Genomic DNA, 22,122 nt, shown 5'->3' with positions numbered 1-22,122 from the left:
ACACACACACACACACACACACACAGAGTTTGTTGCTGTTGATGCATCAGCATTTTAGGCACATAAAGGACTTTCTGTAAACAGGATTTTCATTTCACATCATTTCGATCGCTTGGTGAATCTATTATTCTCTCTTTTCACTCCCTCGTCCTGCTGTTTTCTGCCCAAAGCCTTTTTGTGTCTTTGCACATAATTGCCATGTCCTATCTTTTTAGTCACAGAAGAGGAAAATAAAAACATGTGTGTCAGCCACAAAAAGTAGAATAATAATTAAAATGAACACACAGTGAAAAAACAAACAATTAAAAAAATCACTGCTGAGCCACAGCTGGTAAAGTTGTGTTTCATTTATTGAGGAAAGGAAAATAAACCAAAATAATCTCAGTCAGGATTCCAGTTCCTATGAGAAACCTTTTTGGTTCTGCTATGATAAAGTGCACTTACAGTTATCACACTTTCCATTAGAGTTTGAGTCCTGGTATTTCTCTCTCAGACACACAAACACACATTGTACATTTCTTTTTGCGGACCTAAAAAAAATACACACATTAAAAGAGGAAAAAACAGACAAGTGTGTTTTTGCATACAAGGTGTGTAACTGTGAAAAGTGACAGTCTAATAGGTTCTCAACGTATCCAGATGTTCATGTATGTGTGTGTGTGGGGATTCAATCCACAGTAGTAAGAAGTTACAGTACTTAGTTTAGTCTACTCTACAGAACAAACTTAAAAATGATCCAGGTCTCCATAAGGGACCTGATTGAAATCATAAAATCTCCAACAAACAGTAATCAGCTTGTAATTTCTTCATTTGCAACCATGACTTCCCCATGCGCTTAATAGGTCATTTTTAATGGAATCATTTAGTGTTTTAAAAATATAATTTATTTCTAACCAATATGTCTACATAATAGTTATGTACAGTTTCATGACACAGAGATATCTCTTTCGTTTTTCAGTTTGAAGGACTGTGAGAGTTTCCCACCACAAATTTTGGCACATTTCTGTTCATTTTGATCCCTAACGAACTAAAAGAACAGGCATGGGACAAGAAACATGGTCTTAGTACCACTAAAACATCTTCAAACAACCACATATGCTCCTCTTTTTGAGAAACAGCATTCTGCTAGTGTCACTGGGGAACTGCGTATGAACAAATCTACCGCCCAAATAATCACTCAGCATCTGTCGAGTCTGGGAAACAACAGGGCAAGCACAGACACTGCATAGTCAATCTCACATTGTGTTGTTGCAGTGTTCATACATCTATATTGCATGTAGTGTCGCATTAACATATAATTACATATTAAAATGATCTTTGAGGAGTGTGAAAATACAAGTACCACAGACTTAGAATGGGCTCTAGAATCTAGATAACACTAGAAACCCTTTTCTTTCTAATCGCTTATTCTACGGTTACACTGAACAGACAGAAAAAGGCAAATCATGAATTTTAGTTGTGGACTGCTTTTGCTCAGAGAACCATCTTACAGTATTTCTGAGAGAATAAAACAGTAAATGACTATAAAACATTAATCTAAATCAAACAAAAACATTAAAAAGCTATACACTGAAGAAACGGGAGTACCGATCAGTTGTTAGTGTTTCTGTGAGTTTAGTTTTTTTTTTTTAAGTAGAAATGTCGGTGTAAAACGAGCGTGGAATGTTCATCTTGTCCCTGTATTGCACCTTGTTTCCCTTCGGTGACTGTTAGAAATCACTCTCTCCCATTTATATACAAAATTAAGGATTATCAGTACATTTCCCTACTGTCTTCGATAAAGTTTCCCATTTATTCGAAGACAGATGCTCTTATACGTATATTAAATAGTAAAAGCCCTCGCAGATAAAATGCCACTCACCACAAAGTTGAAATAATTGTGCGCATTGTCTTATCGTAACAGCGACGTCGTATCAGATCCTTCGATAACAGCTAAAGCTGAACTTTACAGATCGCACTGAAAAATCTCAAGGCTGCATGCTGTTGCATTTCATATCTGTGGCCCTTTCATGTATTAACACCTCAAAGTAATGATAAAATGAAATGCCACGTCATCCAACTTCTAATAAATGACTAGGGACCAAGTTGCAACATCTATTTAGGAGAAAAAAAGATGGAGTCAAATCATGGATCCAACCAAACTGAAGAAACTAAATCAGGAATTAAATCTATGTAAGGCCATTACCAACACCGGAAGTTAGGTAACAACAGTGTTCGATAAGAATGCAAGGGAGACAAAAGCAGCATTTCAGCCTTGCAATTCTGCCCTTTTTTTGTTACTGGAAGAGATTTCAACAGGACAACTTTTGAAAACTCTCTTGGTAACAAGACTGCAACTATTTCTGGATGAACAGCAAAGTCACTTCAGAGCAGCTGCCTGCATTTACTGTCTAAATGCAGAAACACGCACACACACACACACACACACACACAGAAATACACTCACTCATGTAACAGACTGCTCAGAATCATAATCCCACAACATGGTGAAATCCATGGAGTACCAGGACTCATTGCTCCGTTTGTAGCTTTTTGATTCCTTCAAGTTTTCACAAGTATTGTAGTATATGTTGTGATTTTTTTCATTGTGTTGCTTTTGTGTTACTTAATGTTGTTTTTGTTTATAAAGTGCCTTCCAGATGCAGGTGACTGACTTGAGGGTCAGGTTTAAAGATGTGTTTAATTCCCCCAGTGTGCAGCGAGTTTGGGAGAAAGGGACTTCTGGGAAATGTCATATTGGCAAATGGGACTAAAGAGGGCTTTTGGCACTCAGTCTCAGCTGGAGACCCTGAGTATGAGATGAGGAAAAGGAGAAGGATGTGGAAAAGTAATCTAGTGGACGTCATCTTCATGTATACCCTTCCTTTTGATTTCTTCTCGTGTTCCTCCTCTGCTCTTTCATTCTCTGGACTGATAGAACAGGATGTATCCCGACTCAGAGTTCTTGGAAATGTCAGAGGTCAAACCGTAAAACTCTTCTATCGCCTGTGCATCAATTTTCTGTGAGAGAAATTAAATGGATTTGAATAGAGAAAAATGTGGTGAGAGAGAGCAGGAAAGAGGAACGTTATATTCTGCATGCATTAGGGTTTATATTTTGTCTGCATGTTAGCGTTCAGTAGGTTTTTTTTCAAAATGTTCAATGTATTTGATTAAACAAAGTAAAAACATAATAGAATTTCTATTTTAATATATTTTAAAATGTAATTTATTCCTGTGCTGACAAAGCTGAATTTTCAGCAGCCATTACACCAGTGTTCAGTGTCACAGGATCAATATGCTTCTAATATGCTGATTTGCAGCACAAGAAACCTTTTGGTAATACTTTATTTTAGTGGCCTTGTTACATGTACTTACTGTAGTAATAACAGTAAATTGTGCATAATTACACGGAAACCAAAAGTGTGTGTGGGTGTAAATGTATATGTGTATATGTATACTGTATATTAAGAAGTTGCATACCTCCACAATGTCATCATCAAACAGCAGCCAAAAGCCGTGACTCTTCACGATGCTGATGTAATGCCCTCTGTTTGGGCCACTAATACAAAGAGTTATAGAATCATATTTTAAATAAGAATTTTAAATTATAGAAACTGAATATTTTCAATAATGACATAAAACACCCAAAATTCAAGTCCAAATTCATATCTTTTTTTCTTTTTTTACATTTATCTTTCCTGATAAAAACATTATTCTTGAAGAAAAAACATTACCATTATGGTGTAATTTCAGACTACGACAAATTCGCAAATATTCGCAGCAAAGTGCATTGAGACTCCAACTGCTTATACTGTCAATATTTATCAAATATGACTGTGTTAAGTCACGTCTGTTTTATATGTTGCAGATGTGCATGTTTGACAGTTCTCGTACCTGCCACAGTGGACCACCACAGCGACAAGGTCATACATGCGGTCGAGGTTGACGGCGTCTACAGAGGTGTTGAAGAGGCGGAGCTCCAGTGGAAAGACCACACGATAGCTCAGTTTAGTGTACCGATGCAGCTGCTCCATGTACTTAAAGCGCTTCAGATGAAGAGCCAAGATCATGGGCAGCTTCTTCACACGCATACTGCAACACATACAAGCCCAATCACAAAAAAAATAAAATTAAAATTAAAATCACTGGCACGTATACTTTCACATTACAGTATCTAGAGCAGCACCACTGCTTTTCTCCCCACACTGCTGACACAGACTTTATTATTAATTAATTACTATATTGCCACAATATTACTTTATATTTCAAAAACTACATTATTAAAACAAATGACACACAAACTTATTCTGGAATGGAATACTAGCATACTGTACTTTTACATAGTATAATTAACAGTAATGAGAAATGTTGCATCCAGTATATGCTACATTTTTGTCACGACATCACAATTTTGCACATACAATTCTCCAATCGTGAAAAAAATTATTCTTTTTTTGTCTAAAAATGTCTACACTTGTGCCAGTCTGATCAAATAATGTTAAAATCATAGCTAATAATCATACGCAAAGTAAACATACTGCTAAAATACTATGGAGTCACTAAATTGTTCACTTAACAGTTAACTCAAATTTTGCAGTATTTCAGCTTACTGAGTCCTTTGGTCTTAATAAACTAGACAGTTTTTGGGGAAAGTCTGCAACATTTGCATTACAGTTGATTCGCATTATTTCTTTAGCAAATCAGGTGATATGCTGCAATGTTTACACTCAAATTAACACCATTAGCATGAGTAGTGAATTCCTCCACATGGAAAGTATAGTAGTATATCATTCTGAACAGTACAGGGTGGGCCATTTATATGGATACACCGTGGTGGCATGGGAGTGGTTGGTGATATTGAGGTCCTGTTTGTGGCACATTAGTATATGTCATGGTCACCACCCATCTTGAGGAGTTTGCTCCCTCACATGTACTGGTGTGCCACAAACAGGACTTTGGTGTCACCAGCCATTCCCATGTTGTTGCGGTGTATCCATATAAATGGCCCACCCTGTAGTTATACGCCCTACCACATCATATCAACACAAATCCGCTGACGCTCACCGTTTCTGTGCCTCTTGTTTGCTACAGCACATCTCACAGTAGTATTTATACTCACTGCACAGGGTCTCTGTATTACTGAAGTCCCTGTAAAAGCCATCAGACAAGCATGAACACAGCGGGAAAGAACTGGTTGTGTCCATCAGCATGTGTGATTACTGTTATGTCATTGTGCGTGTTTGCTTACCTGAGACAGTGTGTTATTGAAGTGTTCTGCTCAACATCTACAGACAAATCCAAAAAGTCTTCATCCTTGCTACTGACCTGTAAAAATGCAAGAAACAAATCAGCTCCATATTGAGGAAGAAGAGAAAACACATCTATGCCCCATTAACAAAACCTCTTCAGATCTTCCTCGCCACAGAGACAATCTTAGTTTTTAAGCATCTTCGAGGGGTAGAGAGTTAGAGGGAACTGTTTTTATCACGCATTTTGGCGACGCCTTTCTACGATTTCAGCTGTTTAAGGTGAATGTGCTGAACTCTGGTGACCCCATTGTCTCCTGTTGTCTAGCACTTATTGCAGAAGATGTGAGCGAGGATGTGTTAAAGCACTGATAGCACTGTCGAGTCGAGTGGCAGTGTGTTAATGAGAAGAAAAAGGTGGTTAATCAACAGAGAACAGTTTCTTTCCTCAGGCAGCAAAGTTCAAGCGATTGACCGAATGTCGTTGTATAAGACCACTCACAATGATTTAGCAAATAAAACAAACAGTCCTTCTAAGGCTGTCTAACAGAAGAGTACTCTGATGTTTTTGAAAAACAAAATATAGCTTTGCTAATACATTTACATATCCCTTTTAGAATTTAAATGTTTGGCAATTTTAAATAATTTAAGTATATTTTTATATTAAGTTTATTTATGTACAGTAGTATTGCCCTGAAGAAGCTGCATATCAGATATTAGTATACATTTCACAAGACAAAACTTAATTTTAAACAAATTATCCAGAAAAATATTCTTTATATTGCTTACAGCCTTCTGTGATGTTTTGCATTAATAAATATGGTACAATATTTATTTCTTGTGGAATACATTGAAACATCTGTAAAATAGCTCCAACAGCTGTATTAAATAAAAAAACTAAATAATAAAACAATAAAATACAAACTAATACATATTTATGAGATCCCTCTTAATATAATTTTTTATATATATAATAATATATTATTTATATATATATATTTATATATATATATAAACGTTGCAGATTCTACCAGGGTTATGTAAACTTTTTTTGCAGAACTGCACTTCAACAACATTTGCATATCGTCATACCGTCTCACAGTTGAGACAGCGCGTCTCATTGGTCAGCGTGCCCTGGAAGATATCGTGAACCCAGGTGGGCTCGGCCTTGTTCTGTTCTGGCTCGGTGTCCGTGGCGATGGCAGTGCCGTTGTTCTTCAGCCGTCCATTCTGTTTCTCCTGTTTCTTCTCCTCTTGCAGGATGTCAGCCACAGTGTTCAGCAGGTAGTTCAGGAACTCGTGGGCATCCTGCTGCATGTAGTTATCAAACAGGTCTATAGGAAAAGCCAGAAAGTGTAACATAAGATATCAATCCATATCAGTTTACTTGGTGGATATTTTGGTAGCATCCCCAGGCGACTATTTTCTATGTAATTAAAGAAAAAAAATCTACTTTCTAAATGCATGTTATTGATCTTACTGTGAAAGATTAATCTATGCATATATTTCATTTAAAAACATTTTTAGGTCGTAGGTTTTAATTAAAATTTCATAACTTGATCTTCCAGTGAATCCACGAACACCGCAGAGAATCAACCACCTCTCTGGTGATGTATGCTAGTTTTCTCCAATTATTTTGTCCTCTTAAACCCGACCCTTTCTTACAATGGACTGCAAGGTCACATTCAGATCTGCCTCCATCCAATCAACAACCGATGGATAGAACCAAATCGGTGACCTACCTTTTTTTTCCCCTTTTTCGATCATCTGGTACATCACAATTCGTAAGAAAATATTGGTCACTACATCTGTTTCCTTGCAACATCTCAAGTAGATCAATAAATCACTTAAATGGGAATAAAATTGAAATCTCCAAAAGTTTGTTTTACAAGATTATGTTTCAATAGCATATTTCAAATCAGAAGTACCATCTGACAACAATTGCCTCGTAAATGAAAGCTTCTTTAGCATAAATCATGTAAAAAAAAATTCAGCCTGTTCCAGTTAATGTCTATGTAAGTTCTAGCGAAAACAAACTCTATAAAAAGATGACTGACTCTTGAAACAGAAAGGTGAAGGAAGCATTTTGGACATGGTGTGATCATGTGAACTGAGAGGAACTCTATGGTCACACATTTGAGCACAATGTCGGTACATGCCATAGCATGTGCAATCATATACCTAACTCTCTGTGAGTGTGTGTAGCTGGTGAAGTGACGTCTCTCTGATAGAGGTCTGTATTGTTAATTCATAGAGAGAGCCTTTTCTGGAATGAGACAGAAGAACAAATCCTCTTTTATACTACCTTTTATCCCTCCCCTCTCCCTCAAAACACACACACCTGATCTGTTACACCTGCCTCTCATTCAGCGCATCACACAGAGGCTTACTGTTAGTGCACAGATTTGATTTTTCACATGGTCCCCTGTCTGAACGCCAGCAATAGCTCTATTAGTTGCCAAAAAATCATGTTAATATCTTTACCCTCAAATGGATACACACGCAGATTTTAAATTTCTCATAAACATGTTTTTCTGCAAATATGAACAACATCAAAGTGTATCTGAGGATATTTTAGCAGTTTTGTGGGATTCTGACTTGACAACAGATGGCTTAGTCATAGCAGACACCATATTTATCTTGATGTGAAAGAAAACAGTGACAGTACAGTCTGTTCAATATGTCTTTCTTTTGTGAATGTGTCGATAATTCAGTCAACATTGGAAATGTTTTTTTCACGAATTTCCAGGGACACAAAATTGGACGGCTAGAGCCAAATATGGCATCTATTCTGATTAAGATCTAACAGATCGCAGTTCAGATGAAGATGTTGTGCTATTCATTTAGGAAAGTTGTTTTGGTTGCAGCTGAAACTTCTTGATTCTTTTCAAGGAGGTCTATACCTGGAAAGTAGCCTGGGAAAACCCAGACAACTTCCGGCAAATTTAGATTTGCTCTGCAAGTAAGTCTGGCAAAGAGCTCATTCAAGGCCATTTCCATGCCGTGGAAATCGCGGCACCAATCAGAAACGTTGAGGCGGGCTTTACACGATGACGATCGCTCTGATTGGTTTTAGGTCTAGCCTATCCAATTGTGCCCAGAGGCATTTGAGCGACATCCGTTGGTGAAGCGCACCAACTTTTAAATGCAGCATTATTATATTCAAATTGCAAACACATGAGGACAGTCTCCATGAAAGACCCACTGGCAGATGAACATGCTACTACATTTCTCTCCGAAACGGTAGGAAATTAAATTAGATTTAATAGAGGATTTTAACTGTGACAAGATGATTGACAGGGCAGTTTACATGACGGGATGCACGCGACAGATCCGTCCGATAAAGATGATGAAGTAGTATGTCCAAAAGTTGCCTACTTTTTTGCTACACATTCAAAAGTAAATACATTTTCTTCACAAAAAGAGTACTTTTATGGCGTAGTGTAACATAGGCGAATTGGGACGCAGCATATGGCTTTACACATGACGATCGCTCTGATTGGTTTTTGGAGTTTTAGGTCTATCCAATTGCGCCGAGAGGCATTTGAGCGACGTCCGTTGGTGACGCCCCTTTGGAAATGATTTGTCTATGGAGCTTTGCCAGACCATAACTCAGTTACTACTGAGAATGGTCTGGTTTTAACCAGGCTACCTGGAAAGCGCAATCCATTCCCATTCATCTCAATGGAAGCTGCTCAAAGCAAGTTTGAGATTTCAAAATCTGGCTATTTGTTTATGAGCACTCAGTTGCAGATATAGGTTTTGAGCCAATCACCTAAGCTGTAAATGCATTGCGATTAATAATTTGAAGAATTAGGTCCCTATGATTTGCAGGATGCAGAAAACGTGGAGATTTTGATGATTACAATTTAATTAAATCATATAAACAGAATCCAGAAAAATTTTAATGGAAAACACAAAATATGGGAAAAAATTAAATCCTTCACTAGTCACTGCACATGTGTGTGTGTAAATGTTGCAATTTCACAGCTACTTTTAAATGGACGTCAATGGAGAAAGATGCTTTCGTCTTCATAATGGTGTAGTTACATTATCTACCAGCAGGGGTTAACTAAGCCATGCTAACCAGCTAAACCTCGACCCCTCACCATTCTCCTTCCGCAGACGTGAGATGAACTTCTTGGGGGGGATCACGCCCACCTTCTTCTTCTGCGTGGCGATGCTGTGGAAGAGGTCGGCCAGACAGGTGAGAAGGTTCTCCTTTTTCTTCTGCTGGACTTTATACGCCAACACATTCTCCCTGAACGGCCGGCAGAAATACAGAGCCTGCAACACTGAGTTACAGTAACATGTGTTCCCAAACTAGAGAAAAAGACACAGAGAGAGGAATTCATTTAGGTTGAGCTAATCAATTCTTGAGCGGGAAACAAACAAAGAACACTTAGGACGCAATTAAATCTGATCTGTGAAACCGAGAGATAAAATCTGGAACAGTCTATGCTGGAGGTGCACCAGGGAAGAAGCATGCATGGGTTAAACAAACGTGGATCTAGATGAGACATTTACAATCAAGAAAGACAGAGAAAAACTCCCTGCTCACCGCTAAAAGCAAATCAAAGGGCTGAAAAAACTAATGGTGGAATCAAATGCTTTTAAAAACATGACCTACACGGCTGTTACTGTGACAACAGAGCATTGTTTCCCTACCAAAGGCCTTTTCCTGTCCACACACACTGACAATGATGTGGTTTTAGGGGCTTTTTGGCATTTTTATTGACAGTGAAAGAGATATGACAGAAAATAATAGGAAGAAGAGGGTCAGAACCATGTCATGAGTACTCGGAAGTGACAGCAATGAATGATCGTGAGAACACAATAATAAACAAATGTTTTCACACCAATCGAAATGTAGTAATTATTTGGAAATGAACTGAACCTCAAAAATGTGCTATTTTAACTGTTATTAACTTGACACATTTTTAGTCCATGATTAATATTTTATAATGTAACTTTTTTCTTTGTAATAGTGTTTTAATTAAAATCATTTATATGTTAATATAGCACATCTTTCTTTTTCTCACCCTCATTGACAAAATCACACATTAAGATTTACTATCAGCTCGTGTCAGCGCAAACTTTTGGAGTTAAAAAAATACTGTCAGGATTAACTAAAGACACGCTTTGAAAAATTTGCGCAGACATTTTTTTGCAGCTGATCTTATTGCATATGCATTTGTAAGAGTTTACATTTCACACGCAAAATTTATGGGAGGAGAGTATTTAAATGAATCATGCAAGGTGATTTACTAAGGTTTGCGCTGGTCAATTTACTCTTATTTACACCATTATTTACAAAAAAAACGCATGTCTTAAACCAGACGCTAATTTGCGTTGCTCTTTGTAGATTGCGTTGGTCAATCTTTTGCGTTTTTGGCATTTAGTATGAATATGTTAGACTTACTGTTATCTATAAGCTAGTGTGCTTCAAAACAATGACAAAATTTGCATTTAGAAGATATAAGAATTCAAAACGTACAGTCTCTCACTTCTGCCAATATGGATCAATGCTTTTGATGACATCACTCTGCACTTCAGCTTCTCATCAGTTTTTCTGTCAAATCAAATGCTCTCTAGAATCTAAAGTCTGGTTTCACATTAGTGTCATGCGAACCACCGCAGCGCGCACAGTCTGCTCGGGTCCAGAGACATGACAGCACAGAGCGGATCATATGCGCAAGTCAGCGCATACCAGAAAACGTATCGAACCCATTTGGATTCTGCACAGAATGCTATATTTTAAAGCGATATGAAGGATATTCGGAGGACAGACAAACGGTTAGAGATTAGGAGGAAACTGCGGCTTTACCAAGCTCAATGGCTCTGGCCGAGCTGTGATATAAATGAAACGCTATTGGCAGTTTTATAAAAGGGGAGGAGCTGTTCGATATGTCCACCCTGTCTTCCTAAATAATGACATATTTAAAAGTTTTTCCTGTGAAAAAAAATCTTCTTGCCTTGAAATAGATTGAATGCAATTCTACACCCTTGCTTCATTTAGTATACGTGGACCCATGAATATGCAAATTAGCCCCGCCTCCACTCACTCACACCAACTCAGAGATCCACTCGGCCAACTTACTGAGGTAAACGCTGCACAGTGGTATCGCTCTTTAAAACATCGGACACATAACTGAAAAAAGAATCAGTCAGTGGAGAAAGGCATATAGTTCATCATACACCAGCTATAGTGCTCAATCTACCCGATTTTTCATATCAACAGAAAAATATATCGGGATAACCTGGCTTCTCTTGAGACTTCACTGCTTCAGAGTGGTCATAGTTAATGATATGCTAAAGCCTGCCCGCACATTGACGTGATTGGTTACAAGGTAGTTTGTGACATCAGAAACATCAGCGATTTTAAACCGCGTTTTTGAGACTGTCTTTTTTTCACTGCAGTTTTAAGGAGAAAATACTCAGCAATGGTGTTGGCATATTAAAAACACCACATAAACATATAAACATCATTAATAACTTGATTTTCACCACAGAGGGACTTTAATTCAAATTAAAGCAGTTCCTTCCTTTTGCAATTCTCATTAGATCAGGGTGACAATTATCATTCTAATCTAAAAAAAGGAACAATAATAATAACAATAACGGTGACCTATTTTTTGTGGATCTCCTTCTAATCTAAATAAGTTAATAGCAAGAAAAATAATAACTGTGACCTGATTTCTGTGGATCTCCTTACTGAATTGACTGTTCTGCCAAAACAAGAGGCAGCTTGACCTGAAAGATTCAGCTTCATGGCTGAACAGTAATGTTCATTAATCATACCAGCCGCGCTAATGGCAGCCGCAGCAGGTATAAATACTATGTTGTCAAGCTGCCCTGTTCTGCAGTGAAAATCACATGCTAATATATTTAGCAGAAGAGTACAAACAAACTGCTCCCTTTTCTTAAAAATAACAAAAAAAGTGGGTTGCCAAGGTTGTGAACTGTGCTTTTTCACCAGTTCAACACTTAAGCTGGTTGTTTTGCCTCAATGTTGTTGTGTCCCCCAAATTTCCAATAAATAAAACTAAGCAATACAACATGGCATGATAACACACACTGGCTCTGTTCACTAAACTTACCATATGTACAGTACCAGTCAAAAGTTTGGAAACATTACTATTTTTTATGTTTTTGAAAGAAGTCTCTTATGCTCTCTTTTTTAATATATTTTAAAATGTAATTTATTTTTGTGATGCAAAGCTGAATTTTCATCAGCAAGTACTCCAGTCTTTGGTGTCTTATGATCCTTCAGAAATCATTCTAATATGATGATTTGATACTTAGTTATTATCAATGATGGAAACAGTTGTGCTGTTTAATATATTTTTTTGTAATACTTTTTTCAGGATTCATTGATGAGTAAAACGTTAACAGCATTTATTCATTAAAACAGCATTTATTCAAAATAAAAACATTTCTAACAATATAAATCGTTACCATCACCTTTTATCAATTTAACGCATCCTTGTTGAATTAAAGTACTAATTTCTTTTAAAAAAAAATAGTTATTGTTCCCAAACTTTTGAACGGTAGTGTATATTGTTACAAAAGATTTCTATTCTAAATAAATACAGTTCTTTTTAACTTTTTATTCATCAAATAATCCTGAAAAAAGTATCTCAGGTTATAAAAAAAAATATTAAGCAGCACAACTGTTTCCAACATTGATCATAAATCAGCATATTAGAATGATTTCTGAAGGATCATAAGACACCAAAGACTGGAGTACTTGCTGATGAAAATTCAGCTTTGCATCACAAAAATAAATTACATTTTAAAATATATTAAAAAAGAGAACCATTATTTTAAATTGTAATAATATTTCATAATATTACTGTTTTTTTTTTGTTTTTTTTTACTGCAGGCTTGATGAGCATAAGAGACTTCTTTCAAAAACATTAAAAATAGTAATGTTTCCAAACTTTTGACTGGTACTGTATATTTTTTTGCTTCCTAACCAGGTTTTCACATCAATGGCTCACGTGTGAAGCCATGTGTTTGTTTTAGGGTTAGACTGGCGCTGTGTGATACTTACGTTGACCAATCCAAAGTAGTGTTCATTAATGGGAAACTGCTCTGGACCAATGTCTTTCTCCAGAGCAGAGGCATTGGTGCCCTGAAATGACAGAAAGAGAGAGGGAAAAAAAAGTTAAATATCTGTTAATTATATTGAATATTCATTCTCATTTAGAATTCTTAAATCAAAGTGAAAACACTCACAGCTACAATATAATTATATTTAAATTTTTCTCTCTCAATGTGCCAACACATTAAATATTCCTTGCATTAAAGGATTAGTTCACCTCAAAATGAAAATTTCCTGACAGTTTACTCACCCCAATGCCATCCAAGATGTTCATGTCTTTCTTTCTTTAGTGGAAAAGAAATTAAGTTTTTTGAGGAAAACATTTCAGGATTTTTCTCCACACAATGGACTTCAATGGCAACCAAGATGTTGAAGTCCAAATCAATGCAGTTTCAAAGGGCTTTGAAGTGCTTCAAAGGGCTCTGCACGATCCCAGCTGAGGATCTAGCGAAACGATCGCTCATTTTCTAAAAAAATTTACAATGTATATACTTTTTAACCACAATTGTTCTACTTGTGCTGGTCTGCGACACGCCACGTATTATGTAATCACGTTGGAAAGGTCACGCTTCACGTCATCTAAGTTATCTGTCTGTGTACTCCGGTTCAAACAACTTCAAAATCGTCCGACATCTTTTTTTAAATATATCATTATTATATATAAAAAAAATTCATGACCTTTCCAACGTGATGATGTAATACGTGGCGCGTCGCAGACCAGCACAAGACGAACAATTGTGGTTAAAATACATATTTTTTAGAAAATGAGCGATCGTTTCGCTAGATAAGACCCTATTCCTCAGCTGGGATCGTGCAGAGCCCTTTGAAGCACTTCAAAGCCCTTTGAAACTGCATTGATTTGGACTTCAACATCTTGGTTGCCATTGAAGTCCATTGTGTGGAGAAAAATCCTGAAATGTTTTCCTCAAAAAACTTAATTTCTTTTCCACTAAAGAAAGAAAGACATGAACATCTTGGATGGCATTGGGGTGAGTAAATTGTCAGGAAATTTTCATTTTGAGGTGAACTAATCCTTTAAGCAACCAAAATGGAAATATTAGGAACAAAATCACAATGTGCCTTCACATTTTTATGACAGAGGCAGTTTAAAAGATAGCTAGAGAAAGAGTCATCTTGTACATGATGCTGCAAGTGGGACAATGACCTGTTCTGTTTTTTTTTTTTTTTGCTAAATATAAAAAATGTAGGCCTATATCATATTCGGTAAGACATACTTATGGCTGGTAAGCTTTGTCAATTCACTCACCATTGGCAAGTGTGGCAAACGTTATTTTAGTATTATTTATATACTACTATAACTTTTATTTATTTTCATTTTAAATTTAGCCATTTTATTGTGGTAAATTTTACAATTTAGATTCTGATCTAGTTACAGAATCATCTAGAAAAAAGTTCTCATACATAACTATATACAACTCCTTATATCATTCACAATATGCAGTTATACGTATTTGATTTTGGAGTCCAGTGACCATCCATTCAAACTGGTAACAGAGCTTGGTTTCAAAAACATAAACAAATATTACTGACCCTAAACTTTAAAACAGTATTGTAAATGGCTGCCCTTTTATAACCCAACATATCTCTGGATGACTCTGAATGAGCAGATCAGGTAATGACTAAACACCACAATTGGATCCAGACATCAAAGTCATACATCAGTTAAGTCAAGACCATGACTGACAGTTGAAAGATGGGAAATAGCCCCTTTCGCTATCTGTGCATTGTCTAGTGTAGTGTTATTAACCTGACTGAGACAGCATCCTTTTATCTGTAAGAAATATGAATCCGCAAAGTCCTTCATTTCCAGCACTAATAGATCTTTATTGCCTATTGAAATATAAATGCAGCATTGTGCAAGATATTTTTGGCAACATTTGACTTTAAATAGGGGTAATATAGGGGTAATTTTCTCATTGTCTACACACAATTGTCAAGCCATCTTATGTTTCTGCTTAGAAACACAAGCACACACAAATACATAAGGCAATATGTTGCCAGACGCATGTTCTCAAACTAAAGTAGCCTACACGTAATAGAGTGGTGCAGGCATGACAAACACTTTGTTTTCTTTTTGAATGGGGAATTGAATTTGGTTAACTGGCTGAAATAAGCTCAGTGGAGAACACAAGCTCATGACACTTTCACGTTTTATTCACCAACATAAAATACATCAATACTACCCCACTCGTGATTTTTTGAAGCTGTTACGTGTTTTGAAAAAGGCGGTTGCTAACAAGAGGCTAAATGAGACTACAGAGGCAGTCGAGGAGAGTAAACGTTAATCACGCCGAAAAGGTAAACTCATTTCGCTTTTACAGCCTTGTTATGCTTATAATTGTGCTCTTATAAACTACTCTAACTCAAACGTTCTGGGAAAATGTTTTTAGATAAAAACTGAAAGAGTTGTCGGAAGCTTAGGAATGGTGACTTTGAATTTGTAAGACTGTGGTGTAGTTCATTTATAGCCTAAAATTCAAAATTCATAAAAATTGTGTTCATCTGTGATTATCTTGATGGACAAAACGTGCAAGTATTATAAACTTTTGTTGTTCACTGAGCTTGTTTTTAGCGATAATCCAAAAGCAAAATGGGAAAATCCCGTTTTTTGTCGAGGGAACCAGCGTGATGCTAACTGCCGGTTGGCCTACAAAGTGACATCATACCTGCACCTAGGGATGGGACGGTATGAAAATTTAATATCATGATAATAGTGACCAAAATTATCGCGATTATCAATATTATCACGGTTTTGTTAAAACGAGATGAAAGTGTTCAAAAAGAGTTGATGCTCACACTGAAGACATTTCAACAAGTTTTATATTTGAAAATCAACAAATAAAACAAGCAGCTCTATGCACTTTTTAAAGCATTTCCTTCCTTATAATGACGGTCGTCAATAGCAACGCATTATAAGACCGCGCACATGCATTGTAACGGCCACCTAGTGTTAAGTAGTGTTCATGACATGAATGTGGATGTGCCTTTAAGATAACTTCTTCTATGGCGTACGTTATTGTATGCATGCTGTTTTTATGTGAGCGCGCACGCACAGTGAGAGTGAGATTGATCACGCAAAGAGGAAGATGACCGCTCTACTGCTGACCGTTGTTTTATTATAATGTGTTTACTTTGATTTGTAGCGTGTTTTAGAGTGTTTTCTTTTCCCTTTTAACATTCGCTCTTCGACATGTATGTGAAGAGTGTGCTTAACTGAGAGAAAACATCTATAAAAGTCTCGTGGAACTACCAGTTCATTTGCACTGTCTTGTGTTCTTCATCTGGGCAGACTTCAAACTCTCTGACAGACGTTACAACATGTATCACAATGGACGCGCTCTCTCGTTTCATTCAAATACAACTTGCCGTCTTGCGTCTCCGTTTTTAATTGTATTGAAAATTAATAAATCAGAGTTGATTTATTGTTTATAGAGTTTGATAATATTGTTGTGATCATCTTGTCTGAACGATTGTTTTGTAGCCTACGCTGTACATGATTTATAAAAAGGTAAGAAAAGATTAATCTCAATTCATTGTCCCCGTAATTAGCCTATGTGGTAAAAAAAAATATCGGTGTAATAAGTGTATAATGAATATAAATTATTATCCCTTAAATGTCACTCTTAATAGTCTTGTTTGAACTTGTTCGTTCGTCTTTGGCTAAGCCACTTGCTGCGAACTTTTATTTGCGGAAGCCTCACGTTTATTGATATAAAATAGTTAAACTTAAAACAACATTTCATGCCCAGTTATTTCCCAGACATAGTTTTGGTATTGAGGTCAAAGTTAACTTGCCTTGCGTTCGCTATACAACAGTCGGTGATGGTCACACAAGACGACTCGGCAGATCTGAAGTTATTGCAGCGACTTTTTCTTGTGCATGTTCTGCTGACAGGGTGACCATCCTCGATTAAGTTTCCCTCAGGACTTTTGTTAAAGCCAAAATATGACCACACATCAGAATTGGTTATTTTAAAAGGCTGAAAATTCTCCCGAGCACGGTCACTGCCTTCCGCAATTCCTTCTTGAATAAAAAAAATAACATTGCGCCTGCGGCTGCGTCAGACTGTTGCTGGCTGAACAGGATCTAAAATCGCGATAATCAAACACGGTTTTAATGATAATTAAATTTTAAACGATTTTACTAACCGTCAGTACATTTTATCGTGGTTTATCGTAAAACCGGTAATCGTCCCATCCCTACCTGCACCAGTCTATTGTCTCATGTTTTCAAACTGAAGGACAGGCCTGCGGTTGTGCACACCAAACACACACTAATCGAAGTAATTTAAGCGGGAAAGAACATGGAAGACATAAAGAAGAACATTTCATTAGCTTGCCTTGTATTCATGGTCAATGAGCCACTATACAAGACGTGGCCCCAAACACATGCCGATGAACAAATGAACCCTGTCCATCCATTAGTTACATAACTAGAACTAAACAGCAGTCAGACGTTAAGTCTGAGCCCCCTCATGCTGTGAATAATTCACTCTTCATGTTCCTAACCACATCTAGCCCTGGCTGACGCAGCACCTGCAATTATCTGAGGATGAACAACTGACAGTGGTTAGAGGTTCAGGCCAGTTTCAGGCAATGAAAAAATATACTCACATTAGCCTCCTTAAACCCCCTTTTTAAAATGGCTCTGCAGAAAGCGCTATAGGGAGGATTAGTGAGATCAAATAAAACACAAATATTAGATGAAAATCAAAAAAAAAAAAAGCTTAAACCAAAAATTAGAAATGTTGCCTAACTTGCCTTGGCAACTAACTGAAAAGTTTAACTGCTTTTATTTTAAAGCCTTAACTGCAGAACATAAGGAAACTGCAAGGAAACATCTAGATCTTTCTTTTCTCAAAATCGTAGCCTACTTTGAACCAGTAAAAGATCCTTAACTTTGAAAACTAATTTAACATTCCTATGGCAAATTACAGTTCCTGTATCCTCTTTCTTCAGTGAAAAACTTCTAAAGTGAGCATAATCTGCTGTATGCTTGATGTGTCAAGTCACGCGGACCGCACCAATCAAAACCCTCAGCGTGCATCTGAATTGGTTCAACCGGAGGAAATAATCCATCATTTATCTGCTTTATTGATATCATTTTCTTATCTGGATTTCAGCAGTGGTGTGTAACGCAGCCCCCTTTGGTGGGTTGAATTCTATATACATTCAATTGTAGTCCTTTAAAAAGGCACCTGAAATAATAAACTAAAAGCAGTGTAGTGTTGTCAAAAATATAGATCCTCTCAGTACAATTTTTGTTTTTGTTTTCTCTCTGCTCATTGACCTTAAACAGTCAAATACACAAAAAATAATGTCAAAATGCCGGTCATGGTGAGTATTCATGTAGACAGTCTGATATGTTTTAAGTGAACGTAAACAGTCGAAAGAAAACACGTGTAACAGTATAATGGATCCATGTGTCAGGTCTTAAAGTGACAGCAGCCTAATATACCTTCGGCCAAATTATGAGATAATATTACAAGTATCTATATACTTTAATATTAGTTTTTCCCCTTGGTATCAATGTCAAAATTGTGGCCAGTGAAGAAGTGAAAAGGCTAAATGGCTTTGGAAAACCACTAGCTACAGTGGCTGGTGAGCAAAAAAGTTAAAGGGATAGTTCACTTTGAAATTATTTTTTTGTATGTTTTAGCTTACCTCAAGGGCATCCAAGATGTAGGTGTCTTTTTTTCCGCAGTAGTTTCAATTTTGATATTTTTAGGTCAAACCGTTCTTGTCTGTCAGTCATATAATGCAGGTCGATGGTCACTGTCTCAAAGAGCATGCACAGAGTCCAAATTAAAACAATTCCCCGTCGTCCAAATTAAACAATTCCCCATCGTAAGTACACATTGATGGCCTAAGACACGATATATACATACATAGATATATACACTAGATGTCGCCTTGTCTACGGCAGTTCATTGGAACGAATGTCTTTAAGGCGACATCTAGTTTATATATCTATGCACCAGTCTGCGTACACGTCAGATCAGTTCACTCGGACATGGCTGTGTATAAGAGGTAAAAACGATATAAATACTGTTCGTTTTCTCACACAAACCGCTCGTTTCGTGTCTTAGGCCATCAATGTGTATTAACGATGGGGAATTGTTTAATTTGGACGACGGGGAATTGTTTTAATTTGGACTCTGTGCATGCTCTTTGAGACAGTGACCATCGACCTGCATTATATGACTGACAGACAAGAACGGTTTGACCCTAAAAATATCAAAATTGAAACTACTGCGGAAAAAAAGACACCTACATCTTGGATGCCCTTGAGGTAAGCTAAAACATACAAAAAATTAATTTCAAAGTGAACTATCCCTTTAATGTCAAGCCCTGGCCACCAATATAGTACATCCCAATAAATAATACTAAAATAACATCTAGTTCATATATAAACAAAGATAAATCAGACATATTCTCAATCCCTTGATGTCGTTCCAGCGGTTAACAGCTCAAAAAGGTATCATATAGTTTCAGAAGTCAATATTGGCTACTTTTATGGTGCCGTTTCAACCTTTCTGAATTTTGAAAGTGCAGTCTCCATTCATTCTAACTGACTAGAACGAAGTGACCTGCACATTACAAAAAAAAAATCATTTTGGGTGAACTATTCTTTTAAGATCAGCTCTTTAAAACGCAATCATCTTTCAACACGTTTTATAGCTTAATTTTTCAAATGGGCATTACAGCAATACAAAGAGAGTAAATGTCTATGCAAAGCACACAGCCACTCATTTACATTTCAGGAAGCAAAAAAATTATAGATACCTATTAAAAACAAACTAGCATACTATTTTATCACTGAGACTGTTTTATCGTTTAAAATTCCAAGATAAAAACACAGATACTAACCTTAGCTATCAAAACATAAAGGGGGCATAACTGATACTGCTATTTTTCTTTAGGTAAAGAAATTTTATGCAATTTCTTACACTTTCAGTTCCTTATTTGAGCATGTAAATATTTCTAGTTATGATAGATGGGTTCATTACAGCGGTGATCCATGCATACATCAGCTCATAAATGAGGTCATGCACCTGATTGTGAGGAAAGCCATTCAACCATCATTACGTAAGAGCTAGCCAGCGCAGTATCCACTCACTTACCATATTACAAATGGAGGCGATGTTTCTGACAGTCATTTAGTTTATAAGGTGCCCCTCGTTGCCATCTTTATGAATTAAACATGATAGTAACAGCAGTACACTGACAGGCCAAGCTGCAATCCCAACCGAGGACAGCAATCAGTGACCATTCAATTCCCGCTGCTCATGCAAAGTGCAAACAAAGCGAGAGATAAACGTCTACGGCTATTTGTTTTCTTCATGGCCACTGCAACTAAAAATAAAAATACAGAATATATTTATTGTAAACATCTTTGCCAGTTGTACGTACTAAACGAAACATTCACATCCTGGATTAGCGATAAAACACCGCCCACTGAGACGCGATTGGTGCATTTGTTGCATACGACATGAAACGCTGCTCAGTTGATTGACAGGTTGATTTACCAATGAATGTCGAAAACATTCGTTCGAACTTTCGTTGTGGCCAATAGAATTAGGATTAGATAGTGTGGGTCTGCGGGTTGTCCCACAGTTCACAACTTTACAGTACATTCAAAATCCATAATGAATTATGAAGAAACTATAAAGGTAGATTATACATTTCTTCCAAACGGTAACATTAGTTACTCTTGTACATCACATACACTGATACATATAAATATCAGGCGCAATATTTTAAATGCAAATGTATAAAAAGGGAATTTCTCGAGAAATAGTTTGTGAATATGACCCTGTTGTTGTAAAAACTGTCTCATATGCCCTGCTGACTGTCATTCATTTACTTTACCGCTGGATTGCGATGTCTGATTCGTGAATTATAGTTCTTTTGAGTCGGATCTTTTCCCAAAACCAGTCTGAGCTATTAGTTCACCCAATCGGACTGACTCGTCCAAGCGATTCTCGGAATCGTTTTGTCTTTACATGAACCGTTTAAAAGAACTGAATCGCGGAAATGAAAAGGAGGCGGTCTCTTTAAATGTCCCATAATTCCACGCAGAGGTCACATGTGTTCATTTTGCAGAGATCTCACACAGGACCGGTCGCAACATGGGCCCTGGTAAGTGTCTGCATTCACAGATCTTTGTACTAGAATACTTTTTTTTCTTATATGTCTGAAGTTATGCATCAGTTTACATTTACATGTAAATTGTGCTGTAAATAATCTGTTTACTAGAACAGTTACAGTTAGATTAATTTAGCATCGAAAATGCACAGAAAGGTGAAATGGCTAGTAGAAAACAGGCAAGGCTTAATTAAAACATGTTGTACGTCTTGGTATTAAACCATGATCATATAATGTGGAAGTGTGCACAAGATGTGCAGGAAGGCCACGTGTGGCTCGTGGACGCACGTGGCGAATGTGCGGCCTGTCCCCCCGCTTTTGCGGCCTGTCTCCCCGCTGATGCATATTACATTCATGTGTTTTCTTTCTTTTAATAGTTTGTCCGTCTGAACCCCCAGACTGAAGAGAAACGTGCAAGTTTCGATGATGTTCACTATAACGGTAAGGAAGCGTTTCTCAACTTTAATTTAAGGTCCTCAGTGACAAACAAAAGGCGGAAATCTTTGTCTTATTACTCCAGATCTTGCTCAAGGGAAGCTCTGCTCTAAAACATAATATTAGTTTATACATTTTTATAACATGTCTTTTTCTTCTTCAATCCTCATGTCTAGGCTCCTA

At 36.9% G+C, this 22,122-nt stretch overlaps 1 protein-coding gene across 1 annotated transcript; it reads right to left on the bottom strand.

Moving 5' to 3' along the window:
• Window positions 1-332: 332 nt before the first annotated feature.
• usp46 (ubiquitin specific peptidase 46) lies at window positions 333-20,827 on the bottom strand. Its single transcript, XM_082147585.1, has 9 exons — window positions 20,481-20,827; window positions 13,285-13,365; window positions 9,338-9,551; window positions 6,321-6,562; window positions 5,231-5,307; window positions 5,047-5,130; window positions 3,877-4,074; window positions 3,463-3,541; window positions 333-3,000 (listed from the first exon to the last, which is right to left on the bottom strand). The coding sequence occupies exons 1-9, from the start codon at window positions 20,514-20,516 to the stop codon at window positions 2,899-2,901; spliced, it is 1,113 nt and encodes a 370-aa protein (XP_082003711.1). The 5' UTR covers window positions 20,517-20,827; the 3' UTR covers window positions 333-2,898.
• Between the last annotated feature and the right edge of the window lie 1,295 nt (window positions 20,828-22,122).

This window comes from Leuciscus leuciscus (assembly GCF_965113295.1).
Source record: "Leuciscus leuciscus genome assembly, chromosome: 19".
Classification (NCBI taxonomy): domain Eukaryota; kingdom Metazoa; phylum Chordata; class Actinopteri; order Cypriniformes; family Leuciscidae; genus Leuciscus; species Leuciscus leuciscus.
The sequence above is the reverse complement of the archived record's forward strand: the minus strand, read 5'-3'. Positions and strand labels throughout refer to the sequence as shown.

Coding starts and splice junctions, on each gene's coding strand:
- usp46 (XM_082147585.1), bottom strand. CDS start 20,516: ATGACTGTCAGAAACATCGCCTCCATTTGTAATATG. Junction 5,308..6,320: donor GCTGTCTCAACTGTGAGACG/GTATGACGATAT, acceptor GCATTTTTACAG/GTCAGTAGCAAGGATGAAGA. Junction 3,001..3,462: donor TTGATGATGACATTGTGGAG/GTATGCAACTTC, acceptor TTTCTCTCACAG/AAAATTGATGCACAGGCGAT.